The sequence below is a fragment of the Pygoscelis adeliae genome, unplaced genomic scaffold (genome assembly GCF_000699105.1).
Source record: "Pygoscelis adeliae isolate BGI_AS28 unplaced genomic scaffold, ASM69910v1 Scaffold21, whole genome shotgun sequence".
In the NCBI taxonomy this organism is placed as follows: Eukaryota; Metazoa; Chordata; class Aves; order Sphenisciformes; family Spheniscidae; genus Pygoscelis; species Pygoscelis adeliae.
This window is the reverse complement of record NW_008824243.1, coordinates 10229425-10253870: the sequence shown is the minus strand read 5'-3', so window position 1 is coordinate 10253870 and position 24446 is coordinate 10229425. Positions and strand designations below refer to the sequence as shown.

The window sequence follows — 24446 nt, the reverse complement described above, 5'->3', positions numbered from 1 at the left end:
GAGATCTGCATAGTGCCATCAACATTGAATGTAGGAAAATCCCTGCTCTAGGAGACAAATGGTTGGGGAAACATCTGTAGCCTGCTCGTTGCCAAGCATGCAGTGATGCTGTGAAAGGAGTTTCACACGTGGTGGTCCACGATGAGTGCTGGCAAGGGTTTGATGATGTGACTGTCCACCACACAGCTCAGAAGCTCATTGCTGTGGCACCAGGATGCATCAGGGTTAAACTGCCATTTGTGAAATGATCTCACGTTGGGGTTGGCTGGGGACAGCCCTTGGTAGTGCCAGAGACCTGCGTTTGCATCCTGCAGCTGGGAGACCCTCATGCTGTTATTGCCAGGGGAGCTGCCGTTTGTCATGGGCGGCAGCTGATGACAAGGTGATGGACACCAGCAGCTTGAATACAGCTACTCAGCACGGCTGGAGGCAGGTGGTGGCATGCATGCCCTGGTTGGGCTCTGTGCTGTTGACAGGGTGTCATGTCCTCTCTCCCAGGCGGGTGGGGTGATGGAGATGGGGGTACCTAAATCCAGGGTTAATGACAGATGCACTACCTCTGCCAGCGTGGCAGTAGCACCTCCATGTGCACTGAGCACTGCTGGCCTGCTGTCTGCTCCCATGGAGAAGATGCATTTCCCACTCGGATGGTCTCTGGTGCCTGGGGACCTTGCTCCACGCTGTAGTGGTAAAGGATGATCCTTTGCCTGCAAAGACCCTGCCAGTGTTCTCAGCAAGGAATTGGCTCACAGTATAAAATCTGAATGGTCTGCAGCCACGGCTCTCGGATGGGAGGGGGTGACTCAGTGGGTGAAGCGGGTCCATTGGGGCACATAGCATTGCCCAACATGCTGGTCTCTTCGCCGGATGGGAAGGATTCTTGCTCTGCTCTCCAACCCACTTCACAGCATTTGACGCTTGCTGGTTGCACCCTGCTTGCTTATTAGCTTCCTATCAGAGGTGGGAGTACAGAGAGGGGCGCAGAAGCCTCCCTGGAGGGGTGCACTGAACTGGTGGCAGGGCCAGTGACAAAGCTCAGCTCTGCTCCTGCTACCCTCGTCTGTGGCCACCTCCTGCTCGTGGCAAGGGTATCGCTGGGGGAGGCTGTAGCTTTTTGTTGTTTATAACCGCCTCATCCCTTAGCCAGCGTAAGGATGTCTCGATTATTTTTTTTCTTGGTTTATCCCTGGGTGAATTGCAGGTCCCTGCCCTCGACTCCCAGATGGGTCTCGCTCATCCGTTGGTGCCAAGTGCTGCTTTAAGCTCAGGGTATCCCCTGTGCAGCTTGGGATAACCTCCAGTGCTGCCAGTTCCTAGGCACTGGTGTCAACTGGGAGCCACAGGGAGTTTTGGCTGGTACTGCTACGCTCCAGCCATACTGATGAGACTATTTCCATAGCAACTACAGGCTTTTTCAAAGGGGAGATAAGGGAAAGATGTGAAAAATCAAAAACAACCCATCTGAAAACTGTCACGGGCAGAAGCTGTTGGTACATGTGTGGGGGCTCCAGGGGATCGTGTATTGCCTCTTACCCAGGAGAGGTTCCCTGTCTTGGAGTATTTGTATGGGACCTCATGGCTGGGCAGCCTACAGGCAGCCCTGATCCTCTCACCACCAAAAATATGGAAACCAGAGCTGGTGCTTTCATCGTGCTGCTCAGGAGGGCTGGGATGCCCTCGTGGGGAAGCCGTGCTGGGGCGCTGGTGCTGGGGCAGGAGTGTGCGGGGCCGTGCTGCGTGGAGGCAATGTGTGCTGCGGCTCTCGGGGGAGCCGTGGAGGATGCTGCAGCTGCTGATGCACAGGGTGATTTCTCAAGCTGGTGGCATCACTACACTTGTCGCTGGCGAGGTGATTCCAGCGGTGCTGGGGGCTGTGTCAGCTCAGGTGGGAGTTGGGGATGCCTTTTACTCGCCTCTGCTTTCCTGCAGGGCCCAGAGCCCTGGGGGAGGGAGCTGCAGCTCCTGCCCTTGAGCATCCAAGCGCTGTCTTGGCTCTGGGCTCTGTCCTCCTCTCTGTCCTCACCCTGCTTCCTTCTCTGCCTCCTGCCCTTGCTGGAAGCCAGGGAAACAGCTAGAAGGGTGTAGATGATGCTTCTGGGGCAGAAAGCTTTGGGAATGTGGTGATGGGCACAAGCCTGGCACAGTGACCCCGTTTGTCTTGTCCCAGAGACTAAATCCAAGCCAAGAGAGTGGCGTGACCCAGTGCTGCTGGGTCTGTGGTTTGATGGTGGCTTGGGTTTGGGGCCACCAGTGGGGCTTTGGGCAGGTCTGCTGGCCACCTGGCAAGCCTGAAGGTAGGGTGGGCATCCGGCAAGCTTGGTGCAAGGCTGGCGCAGGGCGGCTGTGAGTGAGGACACATTAGTGGGTTGATGCCAACCACGCAGGTTGGTGAGACCTGACCCCAGCCCTCCTGCTGCAGAGGAGGAGGGAGCACGACGGCAACCCTTCTCCATCCCATTGCAATATCCACAGAGGGAGAAGGAGCTGGTGTGCCGGAGGGCTGTCCCCCGCCAGCTGCTGTCCCCGGTAAGCCCCAGCCTGGCACGCGCATGAGGCCTTGGGCCCCAGCTGCTGCAGGCTGCGAGCGAGCCAGCCCGCTCCCCGGAGGGTTGCCCAGGGCCGGCGGCAGACAATGTCCGTATTCTTTGTGCAGAATGAGCTTCCCTTTGCTGATAACCCTCCGAGCTCATGTGGTTTGCTCTGAGGTTGGGCTGGTGCTGGGACCCTCCTGCCTCTCCAGCTGCCCAGGAGCAGAAACAAAGTTTGATTCTTTGCAAAAAAAGAATAAATCCAGCAACAACAACAACAAAATCTTGCTGGAAGGACTTTGGCCGATGATCTGCTTTCTGGCTTTGAAATTGCTCCGTGATCCTAAACAATGCCAAAAAGACATGTCCCGTTAAATACATCTTTAACCCAAGTAGTGAAAGGGCAGGCGCCATCAGGAAGTGCAACCTGGCTTCCTTGCTTGATGCCTCTTCACAATTACAACTGAGCAGGACCTCTGGATCCCTCAAATGCTCCTGTGAGATTTTATACCTGTCAGTGTAACGTCAGCCTCTTGGAATGCTTCAGCAATAGGAGGCTTGTTTTCAGGAGCACCAAGATATCAGGCTCGTCATGTCTATGTTCGTGTCTCGTACGAGGGGACGTGGCCTTGGGCTATGGAGAGGGGCACGCGTGGGCTGCCACAGCCCATCTGGGACTGGATGTCATTGCTTGTCACCGCTGTAGCCTTAAACCTCTGTGCAAACCCCCAAGCCTTGGTGATGAAGAATATCTTCAAACAGTGCAAGGAGAGCCTGCTAGCGAAGTGTGGGGATGTTGCCACTGGGTTAATGAGTTGCCATGTGTTGGCGAAGCTGCAGTAACTCGGGTTGTGTGTTCCTGCCTTGCTCCAGGTGCAAAGCAAAGTGTTTTTGCTTAATAGCCAGCACAGCCTGACAGCAGCGTGTTTGGATAGAGTGAGCTCAGGGGTTTCACCCCACCTTTGGCCCTAGTGAGGGAGGGTGCCCATGGTGAGTGAAGGGCAGGGGCTTGGTCGGGGCAGCTGCTTTGGAGTGCTGGCAAGCCCTGGCTGTGAGTGCTGCTCTCTGTCGAGGTGCTGGGTGAGCAGAGGCTTCTCCATAATTCAGTTATGCCTTTATCCGGCAGACTGAGCTGCGATACGAGATAGAAACCGTTCCCAGATTTGCTGTTTGCGTAGCTGGATCGGCTCAAACACAGCAGCCTGGTTAGCAGTGTCTCTGCCTGTCAGTGTCTTCTCCTGTAACACTTTTGCAAGATGCTTTTTTTCACATTTATATGAACAAAGTGGAGCATTGGGAGAGGAGCTTTTAAAGTGTCTGTTCCCTCCCTGCTCTCCTTTCTTCCCTTCCCTGCCTCCTCCTGCCTCTGTCAAGTTAATAGGCGTGCTGGTTAGCTTTTCCTTTTCAGAGCCAGCTGACTTCCCACAAAATATCTGCTGACCCGGGAAGCCTAGAGCTCCAAGTCACCATGTCTTAATGCATGCACCCCCCCGCTCCTGAGTGATGCTTCTGTTCTTACACCTCTACAATAAGAGCAAGCCAGTGTGTAGGAAAAGCTTGGGGAGGGGGGAAAGGGGGAGGTTTTTTCCCTGGCTGGGGAGAAAGGGACCGAGCCCTTCTCATGGGTGATGGAGGAGGCCCTTCATCGCTGCTGGGGAGGGTGGGCAGAGCTGGCTGTGATTTATTCGCAATGCAGATGCAAGCCTGGTGGGGTCGTGGTAGTTGGCTCAAAATAAACACTGTGGAGAGCTTGCCGTGTCCTTTGGCTTTAAAGGGAGCAAGCCGGTGGGCTGGGCAGGCAGATCTGAGGTGCTGTGAAGGTAATGGGGACCCCAGCAAGTCTTCTTGCAGGTTGGAGCTGCTCTGCCCGTCCCAAGCGGAGCGTCTGGGAGCCTGGCCTGCAGCCAGCCCAGCTGGGCATTGCTGCCCACTTGTTCGAGCTTCATAAACATCTGAGGAGCCAAAACGCTGGAGGATCAAAGTTCAGGCTCCTTGGGAGCCGTTTGAGAAACCAAATGCTTCGTGGGAGCAGGATACGAGTCCAAGAAAGATTGGCTCTCCCCTCCCCTCGCTCGGGCAGTGGCTTTCCCGGTGTCCAGGGTGTGTGGGAAAGCTGGAAATGGGATGAGCCACTATGGGGGCGGTGGAGCTGTGGTGGAGTGGAGGATGATAAAGTGGGATGGGGGACTGAGGGAGGGCGCTGGATTTGGCTGCTAAATAGCCATAACCATGCAGAAGCAGAAGGACTGTTTGGCGCCCGCAGTTTGCAGCTCCGAGCTCTGGTTTTGGTGCTGCTTTCGGGATCCAGGCACGGGAGCAGTGGGAAGAATCTGCCTGATAATGTGCAGCTACATTGAAACAGGATTTGGGATGAAGCTGATGTGGATGTAAAAAGCTCCTGAATTTATACTCCTGTGGAGGCTGTGGTTTTAGAAAGCGTGCTTGTGGGTTTGCATGGGAAGGTGGCAGCGGGCAGGGCCAGGAAGGGCGGCGGGTCCGGATTAAGGGCCACAGCTGCCTCCTGCTGCGGCACTTGTGCATCCCCATTCCCGGCTCTTGCATTTGCTCTTGCTGGACTCTCGCTCCTGCCTCCTTATTCCCAGCACTGTATACCACAGTAACAGCCAGTTCGTGGGAGATTTTATTTTCTCCTTTTCCTCCATCCATTTTCCTGTCTTCAAGCACAGCATGAAGTGCAATGCATGCATGTGGCTGGCAGCACTCCTCTTTGGGTCCTAGCTGAGCTAATATGGTCTATCAGGACATAGTCTTGCCCATTACCAAAGCCCCCTGCCTTTTTGGGGGGTTCCTTTCCACCACATGCTCTTTGGCACTACTCTGTTATTCCTGTCAAGCTGAACTCGAGTGATCCCGTACCTTTAGTACATCTCCTTGTCTTGCTAATGCATGTAGGCACTGTACTCTCCAGGAGAGAAAAACAGTTGTTTTTGGAGCAGAGCTTGGCAGCTCTGTCTGCCTGTATGAATTTTTATATATATATATATTAATTTCCGAAAAGCCCTGGACCTGTTTGGAGATGGGAGTGTGAGGGAATCTGACCTCCAGTTTGAAGTTGCAGGGAGGACTTAATAAGGCAGAATATGATTAATGAAGCCGATTTTGACCAGGGTGTTGCTTCCTCTATAAAATGCCGTTTGATCTTTAAAGACCACAAAATGCTGCACGCTGCTGGCTCTCACTGCATATGAAATCCTATGGATAAGAGCATCCTTTCCTTCGGCACGGCAGGTGCCTGGGGAGCTGCCTAAAAAGGGGAGCTCTTTTGGTCTCCTGCACCCCATAAAGCAAAGGGTGCTGCCTCACGTTGAGGTTTGTGCTTGGTGTAAAACTCCCAGGGGAATTGTTTTTTTTTTTTCCCCTTGGATTGCCCTCTTGTCCCAGCCAGCTGCATGGCTGTTTTGGAGATGCGGTGTGATTAGACACGCGCAGGTTGACATTAGTGGTCCTGAGCAGGAGCCTCTGCTCCACATACCCCAGATCCATGTCTAACGGTAGGAAGCACCTCTCCAGGCACAGAGGACTGGCTTTACAGGCTGTCCTGCCATCGAGTAATGAAATAAATGCCTTTTTGGGGAAATAACATCATTTTTGAGTCTGCCACCCAGAGGAAAAGGGAAGTGAGCTACAGCTGATGCTGCAGGCTGGGGGAGAGCTCTCTCTCTTGCTAATGCTTCACTCCAAGGTGGTTGCATTTGTGTATTTATGTCCATGTCTGTGGGACTAAAATGCTCCTCCCATCTTGTGCTCTCTGACTTTGGGTGGCATCTGAGACTGTGCAAGGGTCAGATAGTGATAGGTAATAAATAAGAAAGAGGTGGGAAGAGAGCCTGCAGTAGCTGGGAGGTGCCGAGGTGGCAGGCAAGGAGCTAGGGCCAAGCCAGGAGCCCAGCCCATACACAGAGGGGTTCAGGGTCACCGTCCCCCCAACCCTGCTCCCTGCGCAGGAGATGTTGAAGCCCTTGAGAGTTTCCTCCTGAAGTTTTTGCACTGTTGCTCATCTCTGATAAATGGGGTTTCTTCAGCTCTGGGGTGATTTTGAACACCTCAGTTCTTGCTCGGGACCCCAGCGCTGGTTTCTTCCAGCACTAGCTGAGTAATAGTGATGGGGGATTAAGGAGAGTATTTGTTGTGACGGCAGTTGCACTGCTGCCCACAGCACTTCTTCAGCTCTGCCATCCCACTTGCACTTCCTTTCTAAAGGCGAGTGACGGGGTATAACTCTTCCTGCACTGAAAAACCTTGGATGTAGTGTACAATAACAGGAACATACTGCTTCCCGTGTGCTGCAGCAATCCGTCCATGCTGGGTCCAGGCAGCCCCCTGTCCTCTAGTAATACTGACACATTGGCCCTGGAAGGGATGCTCTCTGCTCCAGAAGTCGCCAGCCAGAGCTGGTGTGGGAGGTGGCAGCTGCCCTGGGGTGAGCTGGAGGCTTGCGGTGACCATAGAGGGGAAATGGATGAACGCATAAACATGGGGCACAGTGCACCCTGTGCCTGAGAGGGTCTTGTGTCCTTGGGTCAAAAGCAAAGGGTGAGGTCCTGGTCATGTTAGCACTGCTGTCTGTTTTTTAAACGCAGGCACTTTCCCTCTCTCCTTTAGATGTAGCTCCTATGCATCTTTATGGGTGCCAGGCAGCATCGCTTAATTGCAGTGCCTGGAAAAAACATGTGTTTCAGCAGAGCTTAAAGCTGTTTCTCAGGGTATCTTCCAGAGTAGGGTGTCTTTATATGGCAGTCTTGTTAGTGCAGCTGTAGCTGCTCTTCTGTACCTAGTGGTTGCTCCTAGCCAGCCTGGGGCCAGGCAGATGCTGTTGGGGTGAGCATGAAGCTCGTCTGGGCTCATCTGAAAGATGTCCTGCAGGGGAGTCTTCTTCCGAATGCCTGGTGCCCTGTGAGTTGCTTGTGGTCTATAGCAGTTGGGTTTCTTCAGGAAGACTGTTGAGACGCCACTCTGCGATGGCTTGTGCATGGCTGTACGGTTCCCACATCCTCCCCAGGGATCAGGGCTTTTTCCTTTGCCCAGCCTTTCTGGAGGGGCCGGTTTGGGTTGTTGGGTTGGATGTGGCTAGCCCCATGGGATGGGGACCGGGTACCTCCCCCTCGCATCCTCCGCAGCACCTACATAACCCTACGTAGCCTCAGCAAGAGGAGCAGATCTGCTAGTTCAGAGGGAGCTGTGTTGCAGTGGTGTGGTTTATGGTCGTTACCTTGACGAATCACAATTACACTGTGGGGTTATGCTCATAATTGTTTCTACAAAGCTGGATTTGCTTTCTCCCCCCCCTTTTCCCACTGACCTCAAATTATCCTTAACAATGCAAAGTTATCCACCACTGGGTGACTTTTCTATGTGCTTTTGGGAAGGGGAAGCCCACGCTTTAAATGGGGAAAATATTGCCCTCGTAAGTCTTTATTCGGCTTCACTTGCCTTTAATGTTTAGTTACCAATTCACTTTTATAACTTCCATATTGAGCGAATCAAGTCCTTCGTGCCTCTGGTTATTAAATGTATGCGCTAAGTGCCTTATAATACTGTGAAAGATGGCTGATTCCTTTATGGCTTCCTCAGCCCTGTGTGGGGTGCCGAGGGATGGATGAAAGGAGCCGGCAGTCCCCACCGTGGCTGTGGTTTGTCCTGGGGTGTGGGACCTGCCCCAGTACCACGGGTTTCCCAGCCTCCAGGGCTTCCCATCAACATCTGCAGCACCTCTGCTTGGAGGAGGCAGGTCTTACTGGTCAAGGGTTTTAAGAGGTATCTTTCCTCTATCCCCCTCCTGCAATCAAATTCATATTTACATGGTCTGGAGCTGGCGTGCCAGGAGGTTTGTTTATAATGCTAAACATATCAGGTAATTGAAAGCTAATGCTTCTGTCTGGATCGCAAGGTATAATATGCCTGGATGACGAATCAATTTTTCTGTTGCCCTACAAGAGAGAGGAGTCAAACGCTCTGCTTGCCTTTCATATATATCTATATATATATCTATCTAAAATTATGTGTGTGTTGGGGTGCTGCCTGCTTGCTGGTGTGCAATTTATTCACTGCCCGGCATCCAAACACGAGTAGTGGCACTTGCACGGCATGGGTCTGACAGGGATGCGTCATCTGCTCTGGCAGTGAATGGAGCTGATGGCATCCTGATGAAAAGTCGTTCCCCTCCGGTCTGGGCTAGATATAGATTTGGGAGCACGTGTGTACACACGCTATATAATACTTGGTGCTTATCAAGTGCCTTTTTTAGCTGTTGACCACACCGCTTGAAAAGCTGAGAGAGATTAGATAAATATTATCCTTGTTGTATGAGGAGGGTGAAGGAAGGCCAGACACATTAAGTAGCCTCAAGCTAATCACTTGGTAAATAGGCATAAAAGGCTGTTTCTCACCTCTGCCTCATGCATGTGGGACAAAATGAGCCTGACTGTGTTTAAATCCCAGTGGATGTTCTAGTCTCCCTTGCTGCATTGGCCCTGGGCTGGAAGGGGAACACGTGGAGCTGTGCAGGCTTGCTGTGCGGTCCCAAGAAGGTGACACTAGCCTGTGTTGTCAAACACCACCTTGTATAGTGTCCTTCTGGGAATGAAAGGAACCGCCGTTCCCATGGGGTCGGTGGTTACCGGTCCCCTTCCAGCAAGTGGAGCAAGGTCCTGGCACTCCTGGAGACCAGCTGACACCTAAACCCTGTGACTTGGTGACCATATGGTCACCAACAAGATCGCTGATCTCTCTTCGTGTCTCAGTGCGATGCTGGGGGAGAGACACCCGCCTCCTTACTGGCTTCACACAGTGCCCTGGGATCTGTGAGTGAGAAGTGATGCCCGTGAGCTGCAGAGCTGGCAAACAGGGCACGTTTATTAACTGGGACACAGCACGCAAGCTGTGGATTGACCATTGTTCTGACTTCAGTCGTCTACAAGGCTTTCAACAAGTTGTAAAGGCATGGCTGTAGGTACATGGAGGCTGAGATACAATGCAGGGCTGGCCTCCTAAAGTTAGCTTTTGTCAGGCTAATCCCATATCTTCCTTTGGAAAGGTAACTGATTTCGTTGGCAAAGAGATGACTTTGTGGTGAGAGGTTAACATGGTGCTGCATTACATCATAAGTGGTTTGTTTCTCTGGAGAAGACACAGTATAGCCCAGCTGCTGCAGACGAAGAGCTGGATAATGGAGAAGTGGTGGTGGGAGGTATTGAAAGAGGAGATAACTGCTAAGGTTCCTTGGAGGTGATGCTGGCTCCTGCTTTCATTGAGGACACTGGCACAAAAGGCAGGAGCATGCTCATGGACTGTGCTGCTGGCACAGTGGTGGGGTTGTGGGAACACAAAGTGGGGTGGGAATGGCCAAGGGGAAGAGCTGCAGTAGCAAAACTAAGAGAGAGTCTGTAATGCAAAGTGGGATGAATGCAAATGTGGGTGTAACAGGGCTTTTGCTGCCAGCTAGGAAATCATGTCAGTTGGAAATGACCTGGTGGATAGAAGTGCTTGGTGCAGTGCTCGATTACGGGGCGAAAACGAGCCTCTAGGCTGATGGGGCTGTGAGAAAGGCCAGTGTGATCTCAGGCTGCAGGTCACGGTGTTTCCAGCGTAACTGGGGAGTTGCTAATGCTGTTATACAAGTGAGACCTCCTGGAGACTGCTCCGTGTTTTTGGTCACTCTTGTTGAAGAAAAAGGGACTTAAATAGGCTGATGAAGAAAATAGAGAGCCATTTTCTGTTAGTGCCTATCACAGTGGTCCTTCTCGCACAGGTCACCAAGCGTGAGCGTCAGTTGTGCTGGCTCTGAAACCAGAAGCAAAATAACCTCGCTACCAGGACTCTGCCTGAGCAATATATCTGCATCCCTTCTGGGACTTGAGTTAGTATCTCTTCAAGGCACTTGAGACAATTTGCCTTGCACTTCACTGCTTGGTACAGACACGCTGCCTTACAAGAGCTGGCCTCATGTAACTTATAAATGATAGCTGGGTGGGTCTGGCTCTTGCTTGTAAAGGAGGGAGGAGGAAATGCTGGGAAAGGAAAAGAGCTGCTTAAGCAAAGACAGTTTTGACATAAGAGAAAATGGATGTAAAATGCTTGTGAGTACATTTGGGTGAGAAATGAGGAGAGCAGAGGAATTCTGGTGCAGCCTTTCAGTATGAGTTGGGAGGGCGAAGCCCTAGCTACTCCTAAGGTGGACTTTGATCGGTCTGTAGAAGGCATGGTATAATGGCAGCTCTGCAGTGCAGGAGATGTGGACCAGCAGGACCCTCCAAACAGACAAGAAGTATGAGAAGGAAGCGAGTATTTAAACAAACACTCCCTTCCCTCCATCCCCTCCAAAAAAAGAAAGTGAGCAATCTCATCTGTGTTAGCGATGCATCTCGTACGGTCTCAGTTAGAAGTTGGAAATTAGTCTAGGTGGATGTGTACATGGTGAGCACTTCAGGGTTTATGAAATGTGGTATTGGTCTTGAAGCTATTGCGTCTTGCAGAAGAGCAGCTTACCTTAGTAATAACTGAGGAATGCCACAGGAATATACATTTAGAGACGTTTGCAGGGAGGAGGGAGCAACCCACTGATGGTAATTCATACCTCAATGCCTGATTGCAGAGACCTGGGCAGGGCTGGGAGTTGTCACATCTGTATTTGGCATGAACCCAACCCCCATGTTCCTGCCAGATTAATGAACTGAGGCAGAGGAGAAGGGACGGTCTCAGTCTTCAGCAGCAATTGGGAGGATATAAGATTTCTAGGGCAAGCAAAACCCTGGAAGGAAAAGAGGGGGAGCTAGTTGAGATACTGAAGGACGTGAAGAGGGACTTAAGTTTTAGGGGTGGAGTTTCTTCGCTTGGTTGGTTTGCTTTCCTGTAGAACCACTGCCAATTTTTCAATCACAGCTTGACTCTTTGAGCTTTCAGAATAAGATGCATTTCTGTTTTGTTTTTAAAGTGGATTTATGCGAACCCAGCCAGCGCAAAGTTACACTATTCTTTCCAAAGCAATAGAGAACCAAAGAAAATGATTTTCCTGGTGTATCTTTGAGATGCCTGTGAACCAAGACTGATTTGCACTTCTAGGAGCAAGGGTGCAACTCCCGCCAAGTTGAAAAATCGGAGAAAAAAAAGGGGAAGAGCCATTTCTGGGAGTCCCTGAGAAGGGAAGTGTCTGTGTAGCTTAAAGGACTCAAAGTCCCTTGCTGACCTGTGCACCTAATTCAAGATGAAGCTATTTCCCTGTATTGCACTCTCCGTAAAGCAGCTGCTGGGTTGGGGGATTATCCTATGTGTAAGTGTGTGTGTGTATGTATTTATTTCCACTGTTGTTTCTCTTGTCTTTCCCTTTATGGGTGTTGTGTGTTTATGTTAACATACCAAAGCATATCTGGCTCAAGAAGCTCATGGGCTTCATTTGGGCGGCTGGAACACAGGTTGTGGAGTTGTATTTACAGTCTAGTAGAATGTCACTTCTGGGGGGGGGCTTGGCAATGGGGGGGCCCCCAAGACCCCTGTTACCCCAGTGCTGAGTCATCAGAAAGTCATGCCTGTGCATGTCACTGGGAACAAGCTCGGGTCTTTTTCTGCCTTTTCTGGAATGCTGCCCACATGGATTTGAGTGTCAGGTCAAAAATAACCTTGACTTTTTTTAGCAAACACAATCAATAAAACAAGAGCCAATCTGGCCACCGCCTCCTTCCCAGCTGTGGTTGCTCCATACCTCCTGGCTCAAGGCTGTTCCATCCCTCCCTGAAGGTCATTGCTTGGATGCTGTAGCTTCAGCATGCCCTGGTGGTAAACCCACATCGTCCCTTTCCTGCTTTTTCCCATGTTTGTTCTTTCTTTTGGAAGACCCTCTCATTTGGGTTGTAGGAGTTGCAGGTGGGAAGTGCCTTCAACCTGTGTTTCTAGCCTTGCCCAGGGTGTTCAGGCCGTTCGGTGACAAGTCTGCAGTAACTCGGTCCTACAATCTTGTGTCCCAGGACCTGAACTCACAGTCCTGCCCTGTCTCGGAAGGGTTTCAGTGAGCCGTCAGATCTCTTGACTGACTCCTCCCAGTCTGTGTTTCATTCTGCAAGTGTTCGCAGAGGCCTTAGATGTTGGCAGGGAATACGAAATGGCTGTAATAATGTCCTGTTTCTCATTCTGTCTGGGACACAGGCGATCCAAGCCAATGAGCAGGTCATTGAGGATGAACCGTAACTTACACTGTCATGCAGCAGCTGGTTGGGAGCTTATGCTGTGTCCTTATGCTAACCCCTCTGGGTATGCAGACAATTATGGAACATGTGGAAAGCAGAGGTGACTCTTGCGGGTCTCTGCTTTTCTTGGATCTGCACGGTAAGAGCAGAGAAACATGTTTAGATTTAGCCCAGGCTTTGTATTTTTCTTTCTTGAGCTGGATGGTATTTGGGATACGGCTCAAATAGGTCCGTATACTTCCGTCATGCTAATTCATCTGTTCTTGTGCAAGCACAAGGCATAGCGAGTGCTGGAGGAGGAATGCGCAGCCCCTGTGACTGCTCTGGAAGTGGCCAAAGGTCCCTCTTCCGCTTACTCACCCTCTGGACCACCACGTGGAGTCCTGCAACTTTCTTGCCTAGAATCATAGAATCATGGAATGGTTCTCAGTATTGGCTTATCACCCCAACCCTGCATCACTTGGAAATGTTTCCCGTCTCCAGGGCCAAGTCCAAAGCCAACTATTGCATCAAGGCAGATGTGAGCTTGAGTGCACGTGTTCATAAACTTCGAAGTTGGGCTTCTTTCACATATTGTCTAAGGGGATCAGCCAGATGTTTTTCCCCCTCTTAGTTCATTTTGAGAGAGGACCACCTCCACCTGCTCCCCAGCAAAGACCCTCTTGAAAATGTTGTGCTTTCTGGAGGGAGGGTGTCCGAGTTTAGTCTGGGAGAAAGCCTGAACTGGCCAAGGACTTGCCTGGGGGATGAGGGCTGAGCTGCTTCCCCACCACGCAGTGTTGCAGCTTGTTAGCAGAGGCCCGTGGCCACAGCCAGCAGGGCACGCTGCTGCCAGCATCGCTCCTGTGCTGCTGATAACAGGGGACCCCGTTCTCTGGGGCTGTTGATCTGTCAACTTCCCTTGGCTCTAATATTTACTGAATAATGATTCTGCGGTGACAGATCTATTTCTGTTTTTGTTCTCTATAACATACCTGCCAGAGCGCCCCAGGCGACTGAGGAATTTATAATAAAGGCACGATTTCCAGACTAAGTTTGGTGCTCTCCTGCCAGCAGCACTTCCAGCCAGCAAAGACTAGGACTCTGTTTTTCCACCCCAGTAAGAGACTGGATAAATATGAATTTTTTTTTTTCCATTTAGGCCCCAAATTTTTGTTGAGAGGTTTTATTTGCATTCACTCTTTTTGTGTGAGCAGTCTCAATTGTGTCCTTGTTTTACCGATATGCACAGCGAGGTGCAGAGAAGGGCAATGACTTGGGTAAGGATGTTCAATGGATTGGTTGCACGTTCCACACTTGAAACTATTCGTAAAACCATGTTGTTTGGCTTTCCCAAAGCGCTGAGAAAACAGAATAAAAAGCAGCATGAGAACCTACTTGTTTTGGCAGCGCGATGCGTACTGTATATGTCTGAGGGTGTGGATGCTGAAGCCTGAGCAGGTCCAATCCCCAGACCTGTCGCAAGAAGGTTTTGGCTGAAGGAAGGTGGGAAGAGGTGTGGGGCTGGGTGATAGGGCATGACGAGCTCTCGCTGTGCGCTGTCCCCTGCATGGGCAGAGCGACCATCTGGTTGTGCCACAGCTGAGCCTCTCCTTCTTCTCCACAGACACATAGAGAACTGGAAGAACTTACAGACGCTGAATGCCGTCGACATGGAGCTGTACACAGGACTCCAGAGGCTGTGAGTATGTCCTGTGTGTTGGGGAGGAGAACAGGACCGGGCAGCCCCTTCGTTCCAGCAAAGAGCTGCATCTTCCCTCCATCCGCAGTCTCCACGTCATGATGTTCGGAGCCTGTTTAAGCTACTGTCTCTGCTGTATTTTGCTATGAGACTCTGAAAAATGGAGATGAAGTGCTTTTTGGTCTCTGCTGGGTCTGCGGGAAGGAAGATTGCTAGCTCCTGACAGCTCTGTCAACGCACATCAGCCCTGACCTCTCTTCTCCCCCACTGTTCTGGTTCTGGGCTCGTGCGTTGCTCTGACTCATTTCAGCCCCACAATGCGAAATTCCAACTGTCTCCAGCGATCCTTCATTGCTGGGCTGTTGGTCCTCATTTAGCGCAGTTGCCATCATGGTGCACAATAAGGGAATCGCATCTCCCCGCACAACCCTCCGAGCACCAGGAAAGGTTGACTTTGTGCATACGGAGGGGAAACTGAGGTCCATGAGATTGAAGGGACTTGCCAGGTGCTTGGGAAGCCTGGACAAGTGAGGATATCGCTCAATCTCTTAATTCCCCCTCCTGGAGCTGGGAGTGCCCTGGGTGCTGCTTGCATGAGATGCACAGTGTTGCTCAGGGTTAATTGGAGACTCTGCTAACGTGTTTCACTGGGAGCTTTACATTAGGTACAGGCTGGAGGAGAGGTGTACATTGCTGAGCACTCGATAACCAAACCCTAGCAAGCAGTACTTTCAACACAGACGCCTTGTAAGCAGGCTGGCTGCTGTTCTCATCTCACCTAAGCAATGGAGTCAGGCATACTTTTGTCTGCAGCAGATATTAATAAACCCTGGTCATAGTGCTGATTCCTCTTCCCACCCTGTTTTGGACAAGCTGTTTCACCCTTAAGTGTCCATAACTTCCTACACAAAATACTCACCCTCCTTATCAGACCTGCAAGCAGAAGGGTTTTCTCTTGGGTTTGAGGAAGGGGAGGCGGCGGTGCTGGGCGTTAGGTTTGCTGTGGGGCCAGGCAGTGCTGCCTGTGAAGATGGAGGGAGAAGAGAGGGGAGCAGGAGATGCTCCAGGCCACCCCAGCAAGCCTTGCATTAGCACCCGTCCCCAGCATATAGGATATCTTGGGTTCTATGAATTAATAGCCTTGGGAGTTTTCCCGTTTCGCTGAAGTATTTTCTTCTTCCTTTTATGCACTAACGTCGCCAATGTCCTTATGGTGAAAGTGAAAAAGAGCCAGGCTGCTGGTGTCTCAGGGAATACGGCGGGTGGGGGGGCGGGGGGGGGGGGGGGGGAGGCGCCCCCCCCCCCAGCCACTCTGCACTGAGCCTGTGCTGTCACCATATCAGATGAAGCTGAAAAGCCCAATTTCCTCTTTGCTTGTAACTCATAGAAGCTGTCTGGGGAGAGATGTGCCTCCCAGGGGAGCACTGCAGGGCTCCCAGTGCACCTCGGGCGCTGAGCGCAGGGTTTTAGAGCCGTCGTCACCCTTGACTCCATCGCTGCCCTTCTGCATCTCTTTGCAGGACAATCAGGAACTCAGGACTACGAAACATCCAGCCACGCGCCTTTGCCAAGAACCCTCACCTGCGCTACATGTGAGTGCCGGCAGCTCCTGCCCCCTTTTCCCTCTGCTTCCTGTGGAAAGGCGATCCCCAAAGCACCTGTCGGGGAGAGCAGCGGGAGGGAAGGGGGATGCTGATGGAGAAAGGGAGGGAGAGGTGGTAAAGGGCGGGAGAAAGAAAAGCGAAGGCGCAGGGAAGTGCAATGGGCTGCAATGCAGGATGGGGCGAGCTCCTGCTGGGCAACTGATGGGTTTTGGTTTTTGGCAACTGTCCTGGCTTTGATCGCTGCTCTAATGAGCGTTTGCATCATTAGGTGCACAATTCCCTTTCTGCAGAGTTTGGAGGGCGGCTGCATGCCCCAGCACACAGCCGGAGCCTGCCCTGCTTGTTAGCTTTTAACCAAAGAGTGCTTTTCCGGCACAAATCCTGGGGCACGGGGCTGGCAGCTCTGCTCCTAATTATTGACATCTTAAACTGGTGTCTGCAGCGGGCCTGGGGTAGGGATGTTTTGTGCCAGAGAGGCTGGAGTCCTGTTGTTATCATGGGACATTGCACAAGTGTCCAGCTGCTGGGGCATCGTTAGCCAGCGGGTACAGTGTCCTGGGGAATTCCTGCATCCTTGAGGCCAAGGGCACTGATTTCTTTTCTAGATATGTATTTAATTTTCCCAAGGCGATAAAGAAAAGCCTGAATTTCAGGCCAGTGTGCAAGGCCCTCCACAGGCTTGAAATATCTTGTCAAAGTGACTGTGTCCGAGATCAAATCCCTCTCAGCTCTGGAGGGATAGATAAAAAAGGTGAAAGGGGGTTGGTGAGAGGCCACTGGCCTTGGGCACGAGCTGATGGGCTGGATGGAGAGTGTGTGTATCCCTGCTTTTTGGAAATCAATGCTAGTGGCTTCTTCCATGAACAATGGCTGTAGAGCACATCCGTTTGAGTCTGCAGATGCATGTGGCTGTCGATATGGGCATGGAGGGAGATAGATGCGACCTGCAGAGCAGGATAGATTTGTCTTTTGATGTCTGCTTGGAAATGATGTGAACTGAAAAACCCCAAAAGCTTCCTTTTTGGAAAACCAGTTACAGTTGCTAAGTGACGGTAAAGTACTTGGTAAATAGGAGATCTGCAGTACCAAAGGGCATGAATAGTTAAGGGCGTTGTGAACAAGCGCGGAGCCTTTTTGAGTTTAAAGAAGTGCTTATTTTGTCATCATAAACCCTCCCTAATGCTGACCACTGGGATTTTCCTGGTTCCTGTGCTTTGTTATTTTGATTTGTAGCGTTTGTTTTGTGTTTTCTGTTGTTGTTTGTTACTGGGAAGTGTTCTGTCCGAATACCTGTCCCAACTGATTTTTTTTTGGGGGTGGGTGGGGTGTTGTTTGTCAGTTGTACAATTGCTGTTTATGTATCTAGCAGATAAAATGAATAACATTTGATTGCTGATGAAATTAGTTTGGATATCGTAGGAGTTTAGAAGGCCACATACGCTCGTTTTGAGGCTGAATGTGTCGTTAATGGGTATGCATGCAATTGTTGCTGCTTTTTCCAAAAGTGTTTGTTTTTGTCTTTTGAGATAACTTTTAAGATGGAAAAAAACCGACATCCATCTTGTGTCAAGAATTAAGGTTGGTATGTGGTGATGAAATATGTGTTTGTTTACTGCTTGGGCTGTGTAAGATTGATCATGTTCTTAACATCTTTCTTTCCTTGCCTTTTGAAGCTCGAGGCAAGTAAGTATATTATTTGGTTAGTGTTTGCCAGTGGGTTTTGATGCTGTTTCTGGGACCCGGCAGCGTGGATGTTTGCAAGGTGGATGTCCCCCATGGCAGATGCCAGGCACCCGGGGATAGACACCTGGTGCTTGCAGGGATGGTGGCTCCCTCCTACTCCCCAGAGGCTCTCGGGCCACGGTGCTGCTGCTCCAAGCAGCCAGGCTGCTTTTTCTGGGGTTCTCTCTCCCTGATGGGGGGAGTGGGGTGGCTCCTGAGGCTCTGTGCAGCCTGGCAGGCACCTGGTGCCACCCGGGGTCCCCTCCATGGCCACGGCACCGTGTAAGTGCATCGGGGTGCCTCCTCAGCTGCTCCACAGCTGCTGCCTCCCAGGGAGCTCAGCTTGCCGAGGGCCTGACATTTTCTACAGCTGCTGCACGTAGGAGCCAGGGATAAAAGGATTAATGGAAATGTCACTCTGCTCTAAGTCTTGGGCTGCTGTAACCAGGTACAGTAGCTGACAGGAGCGAGGGATACTGTCCCAATCCCCTTGCGGCAGGGCTGGCTGCAGCTGGACGGGTGCGGGGCTGGGGGCCATGGGCTGGTGTGCTTAGGGCTTGTTGAGTTACTGCTACGCGTTATCACTGCCACTCTGGTTTTCCTTCTCCTTTGCTGGCTGTTCGGATGGTTGCAGGTGGAGTTGAGTCAATAAGATGGCAAATGTGTCTAATAAATGACAGAGAGGTTTCACTGCTAGGGAGGGCTGGCACAGGGTGGTGGGGACCCTGGGCCGGACCTTTGCAGGGTGCTACAAGCTGGGTCTGAGCAGCAGCAGGCATTTTTCCAGATGAAGCTCGTGTACAAATTGTGAGGACTCAAAAGCTGGCTTTTTCCCCCTCCCTCCCCATCCTGGGTTAAATCCCAGCCTCCTGCTGCAGTGAGTTTTTTCACAGTGACTTTCATCTTTTCCCAGTGCCTTTCATCAAGGTTTCCTCCTCTCAGATGGGCCAGATAGCTCTGCCTTCTCCCAGCAACTTCTATTTCTGGCCCTTCCTCTGTGCACGCACTTGTCTTCGGACCCCAGCTGTGCAATCACAAGCAGATCACTTATCCCAGCTCTAATTGCAGGAGCTTAGGTTTGTGGGGGTTTGTTTTAAGATAATGGTTCTGGATGAGGTTTGGCTTGTTTTTTTTTCCCCCCCTTCCCTATCACAGTCAGGGAGGAAAGGTGAGAAACCCACAAAGGGGATTTTCAGCATTCAGCTGCCCGAGTGGTAGACCTCAAAGTGCAGCCTGGCAGAGTTATGCCTGTCCTTTAAGGTTTGAAATTAGCTGTATAAGTGTAAGGGGCTTGACGCCAATCTAATCAGTGGAGGAACAGTGGGTGACTGGGAGCCAGAGGTGTGGATCTAGAAATAGCTTTGGATCTCTCTCCCCTCTCTTCGAATGAGGAGTTTTAGGGCCCCATGGCTTGTCTGGTCATCGGCCGTGAAGCCTATCACTGCTACAGAGGCAATTGATCAAAAATATTACAGTGGGTTTTGCAGTGTGGATCTACCTCTTGTGCTGGCAATTGGGCTGAGGCAGTTGACTCCTTCCAGAACAAGCTGGATGTGGAATGGGTGTGGGTGTGGGTCTGATCTAAACTATCATCCAGTGTCATTTTGTGCCCTCACTGGAGGTCGTCTCGCTGGGCAAAGTTGCATTGGTGGGTTCCTGGTCCCATTTCTGTGCAGCTTTGGCAGCCCTTTGGCTAATACGGGGATGGTCCTGGAGAACACCATGCACTGGACGTGAGGACCAGCAGGTCTAGGCTGTGGAAAACTGAGCCCTTGTAGCCAAGATCTGTGGAAGTTAGTGTTAGCAGGTGATGCAGGTGAAGGTAGGAAATGTTTGGTGTTGACAGAAAACCTCAGTCTTTGGTTTGAGGCTGTACAAGAAAACTTTAGGATGATATGGTTCCTAAATTTGAGACATACAAACCACCTGAATACATATTTACTATGTCGCTGTGTTTAGCACAGCTTATTGAGGAAAAAGTCTTGCATGCTCTCACTCTCTCTGTCCTTCTCCTAATAACACTGGAATGCTTTGGCCAATTTATTTGAACTAGATAGAGGATTACAAGTCATGAGGATTATCAAGTTCCTACATGTATCATGAAAATAGGCAGAGGAATGGTAAAGAGAGGTTGTTGTAGTGCCTTATGGAGAAGAATACAACATTATCATGTTCCTCATTAGGAACTGGGAAGTCCACAGGAGAGTGCAGCTTCACAGTGCACCAGGAATCAGTGCTCAGGAGAGGACGGGACCTGTTTGCTGCTGGCCAAAGCGTCCAGCCTTCGCTGGCTGTGGGACAGTAGAGCTGTGCATGTAGGAGAGCAGGCTCCCAACAGGTTGTGCCTAGAGCTAGGCAAATTGACATCTGCAATGCCTGAGTCCCCCTTTACTGGGAAGCAGGTACTTAAAGACTGTGATTCCCTCTAAATGCTTTCCTGGGCGGCTGCGTACTCAGCCAGCCAGTCAGGAGGCACTGCCTTGTATTTGCAGAGGGTAATTGTGCACACCTTATTTATTGTGTAGTAAAGAAAACAAATTAAGGCTGTGTAATTATAGAGACAGGCACACTTTTAAATAAGGCTTAAGTAGTCAGATTTCTATTTAGAAAATTAATAATTGCCATTTCTATCTGCATTCAGAGGCTCTTTTTAAACTGTCTTCTGGAGGTTTATATATGCTCTAAATTGGTTTGTGGGCTGGCCAAGACACAGCTCCTGTCAGAGCTCTCTCTGTGCTGCCTGCCAGAGTAAGGATAGGGTTGAGGATCAAGCTTTCTCTTCCAGTCTTCACCCAAGGGTCTTAAAGATGGAGACCCTGGAGTGCTTTGCGCTGAGTGTAACTGTTTTTTGAGTATGGTATGGTCAGATCCCTTTCTGCTCCACAGGCATTTTTATTTGCCTGATCCTGTCAGTCTTTTTCTCCCAAAAAGGAGGATTAGGGAAGACCTGGAAGGTGCTGGCAGGAATGTGCAGGCACATTCTATATGCTATATATATATGCTTTGCCTGGTGAAAGACTGAGCTGGCTGATTTATGGGCTTGTTTTCATAGGCAAACCTGAGCTGTGATTAATCTGGAGCCTCCCAGAACCTCCTCTGTAAGTTGTGTTGTTTTCTGAGAATGGGGTTAACTTCGGTGTCCTGGTTGGGCTCATGGCAGTTGTGCAGTGTCATATGAACTGGTACCCTGGTATTGGATGTAGTTTGTAGATTTGATATGGGAATTCCCAGAGATGTGTTACGGTTTTAGGCTTTGGTAGGAAAGAAACTGGGCTGCATCCCCTGAAAATTGAGGTGGCTGAGGCAGCACAAAGGTTGGTGAGTCGCTCTTCACCCTCTTCAGAGCTGTTTCAGGACAGCACTTGAAGCCCTCCAGCAACTGAGGCCCATGTGCTTTTGAAGGGCTTCAGGCAGCTGTCTTGCAAGGCTGGCAAGGTTCATCTTCTTTGCTTTGTGTGTCTGGGAGCTCGATCAAGATCTTACACTAAATAAAGAAATAAACAAAATATCAGATGCTGAATTATTGCAAGTATAGCATTGTTTGTTCCCTCTCGGTCATGGCTTGAGGGTCATTTTCCCCTGCTTTGTAGTTAATGCTCTATTGCCTTGCTCCGAAAGAGCCATTTTTATATATGAAGCAGGGTTAAACTCTCTCTTTTGCTCTCTTCCTGTAACCAGCTCCAGGTCCTGTGACTGCCTGCAACCCTCTGCCTGATTCTGGATGTCCTATTACCCTTCCTCCTCCTTCCTGATGATTTCTCCCTGCTTTGTCCTTTCACCACTGCACTGCTGTCACATCCATCCTGGCAGTCTCCTCCTAACCCAAACTGTCATGCGTTAATTGCTCTTGATTTCCTGTCCATGCTCTTGAGTCAGTGCAGCCTAACAAGTCCGTGTGTATCAGCCGAGGCACAGTATATGACTATACGTAAGCTCTTAGCTCGCTGGGAGGGTGAAATAAAATGCATTTACCTAAACCACCTCTTTGATAGTTTAATGTGTTTTATTTTGCATTTGCAAAGGACTAAATAGGAACTGAATTTCTCCATGAACATAAGCAAAATAAGTATGAGACAGATTTAAACAACCTTTAATTTCTGTTAGGTGAATGTTCCTTTACTATCCCTAATCAGGCAGGCAGCTTGGGTACCCTTTGATTCCCATTTGCATTCTAAGGATGTCCCTGCTCCAGCCCCTTCTAGGAGCAAACCTCTGTGCTGTGATTTACTCAGGGAGGCATTTTCCCCCGTGTCTCTAGTTCATCTATGAAATGCTGGGCATGCTTATAGCGTAGTCACTAAAATAAACAGCAGTAACATCTCCTCTGCTTCCATAAACTTTCCTGTTCTGCCCTCCATCTGCTTCATCCCCTGGATGCCAGTGTAGTGCAGGTCCTTGCTGATATGCTAATCAGCAGCAGTGGTTTGATGGCATGTTTATTCCCAGTCATTACCGCAGGTGACTGAGAAGCCGTTAACTGCAGCTATTCCTTTTTCTGCAGCGGCAGAGGGTAGGTCCTGTGTTTTACCAGCCATTGTGCACAAGGCCAGAGGAGAGACCAGTTCCCTGCAGGACTGTGGCTTTCCTTCAGGCTGGGTTGAAATCATTTGACCTGCGTTCAGAGGGCTGGGTAACTAATTCCTGGCTGCAGGCTGTTTCACTCGGCTGTGGAGAGGGTTTATTGTATTGTGACAGGAGGCAGAACGGTGAGTTTGTGACTGATGTACTCTAGCAGGACCTGAGAAAGAAAGTTTCCAACTCAAGCACTGTGCACCTTGCGGCAAGACTTGTCCTGCATTGGTTCCCCATCTGAAAATCTGGAATAATAACATTTGTTTTCTCTGCTTTTATCTGATCTATTTGAAGCGTTACACCTTGTATGCTTTCTAGTGAAACCTGGCTTTGAATTGTGGGATGCTGTTGCGATGTAAGATGAGTTATAATAATGATATCACAAATATTTGTTGCCTGCTCGGAATCTTGTTGTGCCTATCACTCTGGTACCTGGGCTCTCAGGACTTTGCTGTGGCTTTGTCTCTCCTTCCTTCCTTTGAAATGTTGAGATGTTCTTTCCAGCTGCCTTGTGTGCCTATGAGACTTATTTCCTTTTCTGAAGTTTGATCAATTGTCTTTTGGCAGACGTGTGAAATGGGCAACTGTGGTTTTGCAAAGGTCCTGTTTTTCCCCTCGTCCCCTCTTTAAAAAAGGCTGCAGACAATGCTGGGGATGTTTTGAACGAGGTTGCTCCTACATGGAGGTGTGTGCTTGTGTGTCTTTTTACAAGTTTTGTTTCAGGATTGGGGTAAAATGTGAACTTTAGACAAGTTGGGAGTTTTGGGGGGGCTCATCCTCTGTGACATAGTCCTTGCTGTGCAACAGGGGCCTGATGGATGTCTCGTGAGCTTCCCTTCAAAGAGAGGCCCAACATTCCTCTTGGATGTGATCCTGAAGATGAGGTGTAGTTGTGTCTTGGTTAAACCTCACCGCATCTCTGAGATTACCAGCACGGAATGAGCTGATTTCTGGAGATTTGGGCATGATAAGGACAGGATTTTGTTCCTAGGCTTCTGAGGTCACTGCAGCATGGAGGTACTCCAGAAACAGCCTCTGGCTGTCCCTTTTGCTTGCTCCCCGAACCCTGTGGCTCAGTTGATTAGACATGGTGCAAGGCATGTCTTATCTGCCTATGCCAGTGTGAGAGGTGCTGCACAGGGAGGAGGACCCTCCCCAAGAGGGACCTGAGGACATGGAAACCTGCTTGAAAGCTGCTGGGGGAGAGAGTGAACAATCATGGCAGGATGAGTGAAAGTTAAGTGGCCGCACAAGTTATCTCATCTGGGATTTTTCTTTCCATGATGCTGATTTACTAACAGTATGATTGCGGGGCTGATTTTCCCTTTTTGATGTACAGCAATAAGCACCAGGGCAGAAAAATAGAAACATTAAAATCATATGTTATTTGAGCAATAAGATACGACAGGGCATGAATGATGGGACATTAATTCATGATGGTGTGTGACTAGGCAAGAATTTAAGTGTCATAAGTTAGGCAGTCGTGTGTTTTATTGGAATTATAAAATTTTATTAGAAAACTGGGTGAGGGGGTGGAGTTTCCTACCAACCCGCTCCCCTCATTTTTATTTGTGAAGGGATGAGCTATGAATTATGTCAGATGCAAGAGACCGTGGGATATTTACAAGGCTGCCAGTAAAAGCCAGAGGTTTGTCTTCATAGAATCATAGAATGGTTTGGGTTGGAAGAGACCTTAAAGATCATCTAGTTCCAACCCCCCTGCCATGGGCAGGGACACCTCCCACTAGACCAGGTTGCTCAAAGCCCCATCCAACCTGGCCTTGATCACAGGGATGGGACATCCACAACTTCTCTAGGCAGCCTGTTCCAGTGCCTCACCACCCTCATAGTGAAGCATTTCTTCCTTTAATCTAAATCTACCCTCTTTCAGTTTAAAGCCATTACCCCTTGTCCTATCGCTACATGCCCTTGTAAAAATCCCTCTCCAGCTTTCTCGTAGGCCCCCTTCAGGTACTAGAAGGCTGCTGTAAGGTCTCCCTGGAGCCTCCTCTTCTCCGGGCTGAACAACCCCAACTCTCTCAGCCTGTCTTCACAGGAGAGGTGCTCCAGCCCTCTGATCATCTTCGTGGCCCTCCTCCGGACTCGCTCCAACAGGTCCATGTCCTTCCTCAGTCTTCCCCAG

At 50.3% G+C, this 24446-nt stretch overlaps 1 protein-coding gene across 1 annotated transcript in view; it reads left to right on the top strand.

Annotated features, from left to right (window-relative positions):
* Window positions 1-24446, top strand: part of NTRK3 (neurotrophic tyrosine kinase, receptor, type 3) — a 221217-nt gene that overhangs the window by 20247 nt on the left and 176524 nt on the right. Inside the window, 2 exon segments of the mRNA XM_009335182.1 lie at window positions 14331-14405; window positions 15926-15997. Coding sequence (XP_009333457.1) covers window positions 14331-14405; window positions 15926-15997 — 147 coding nt within the window.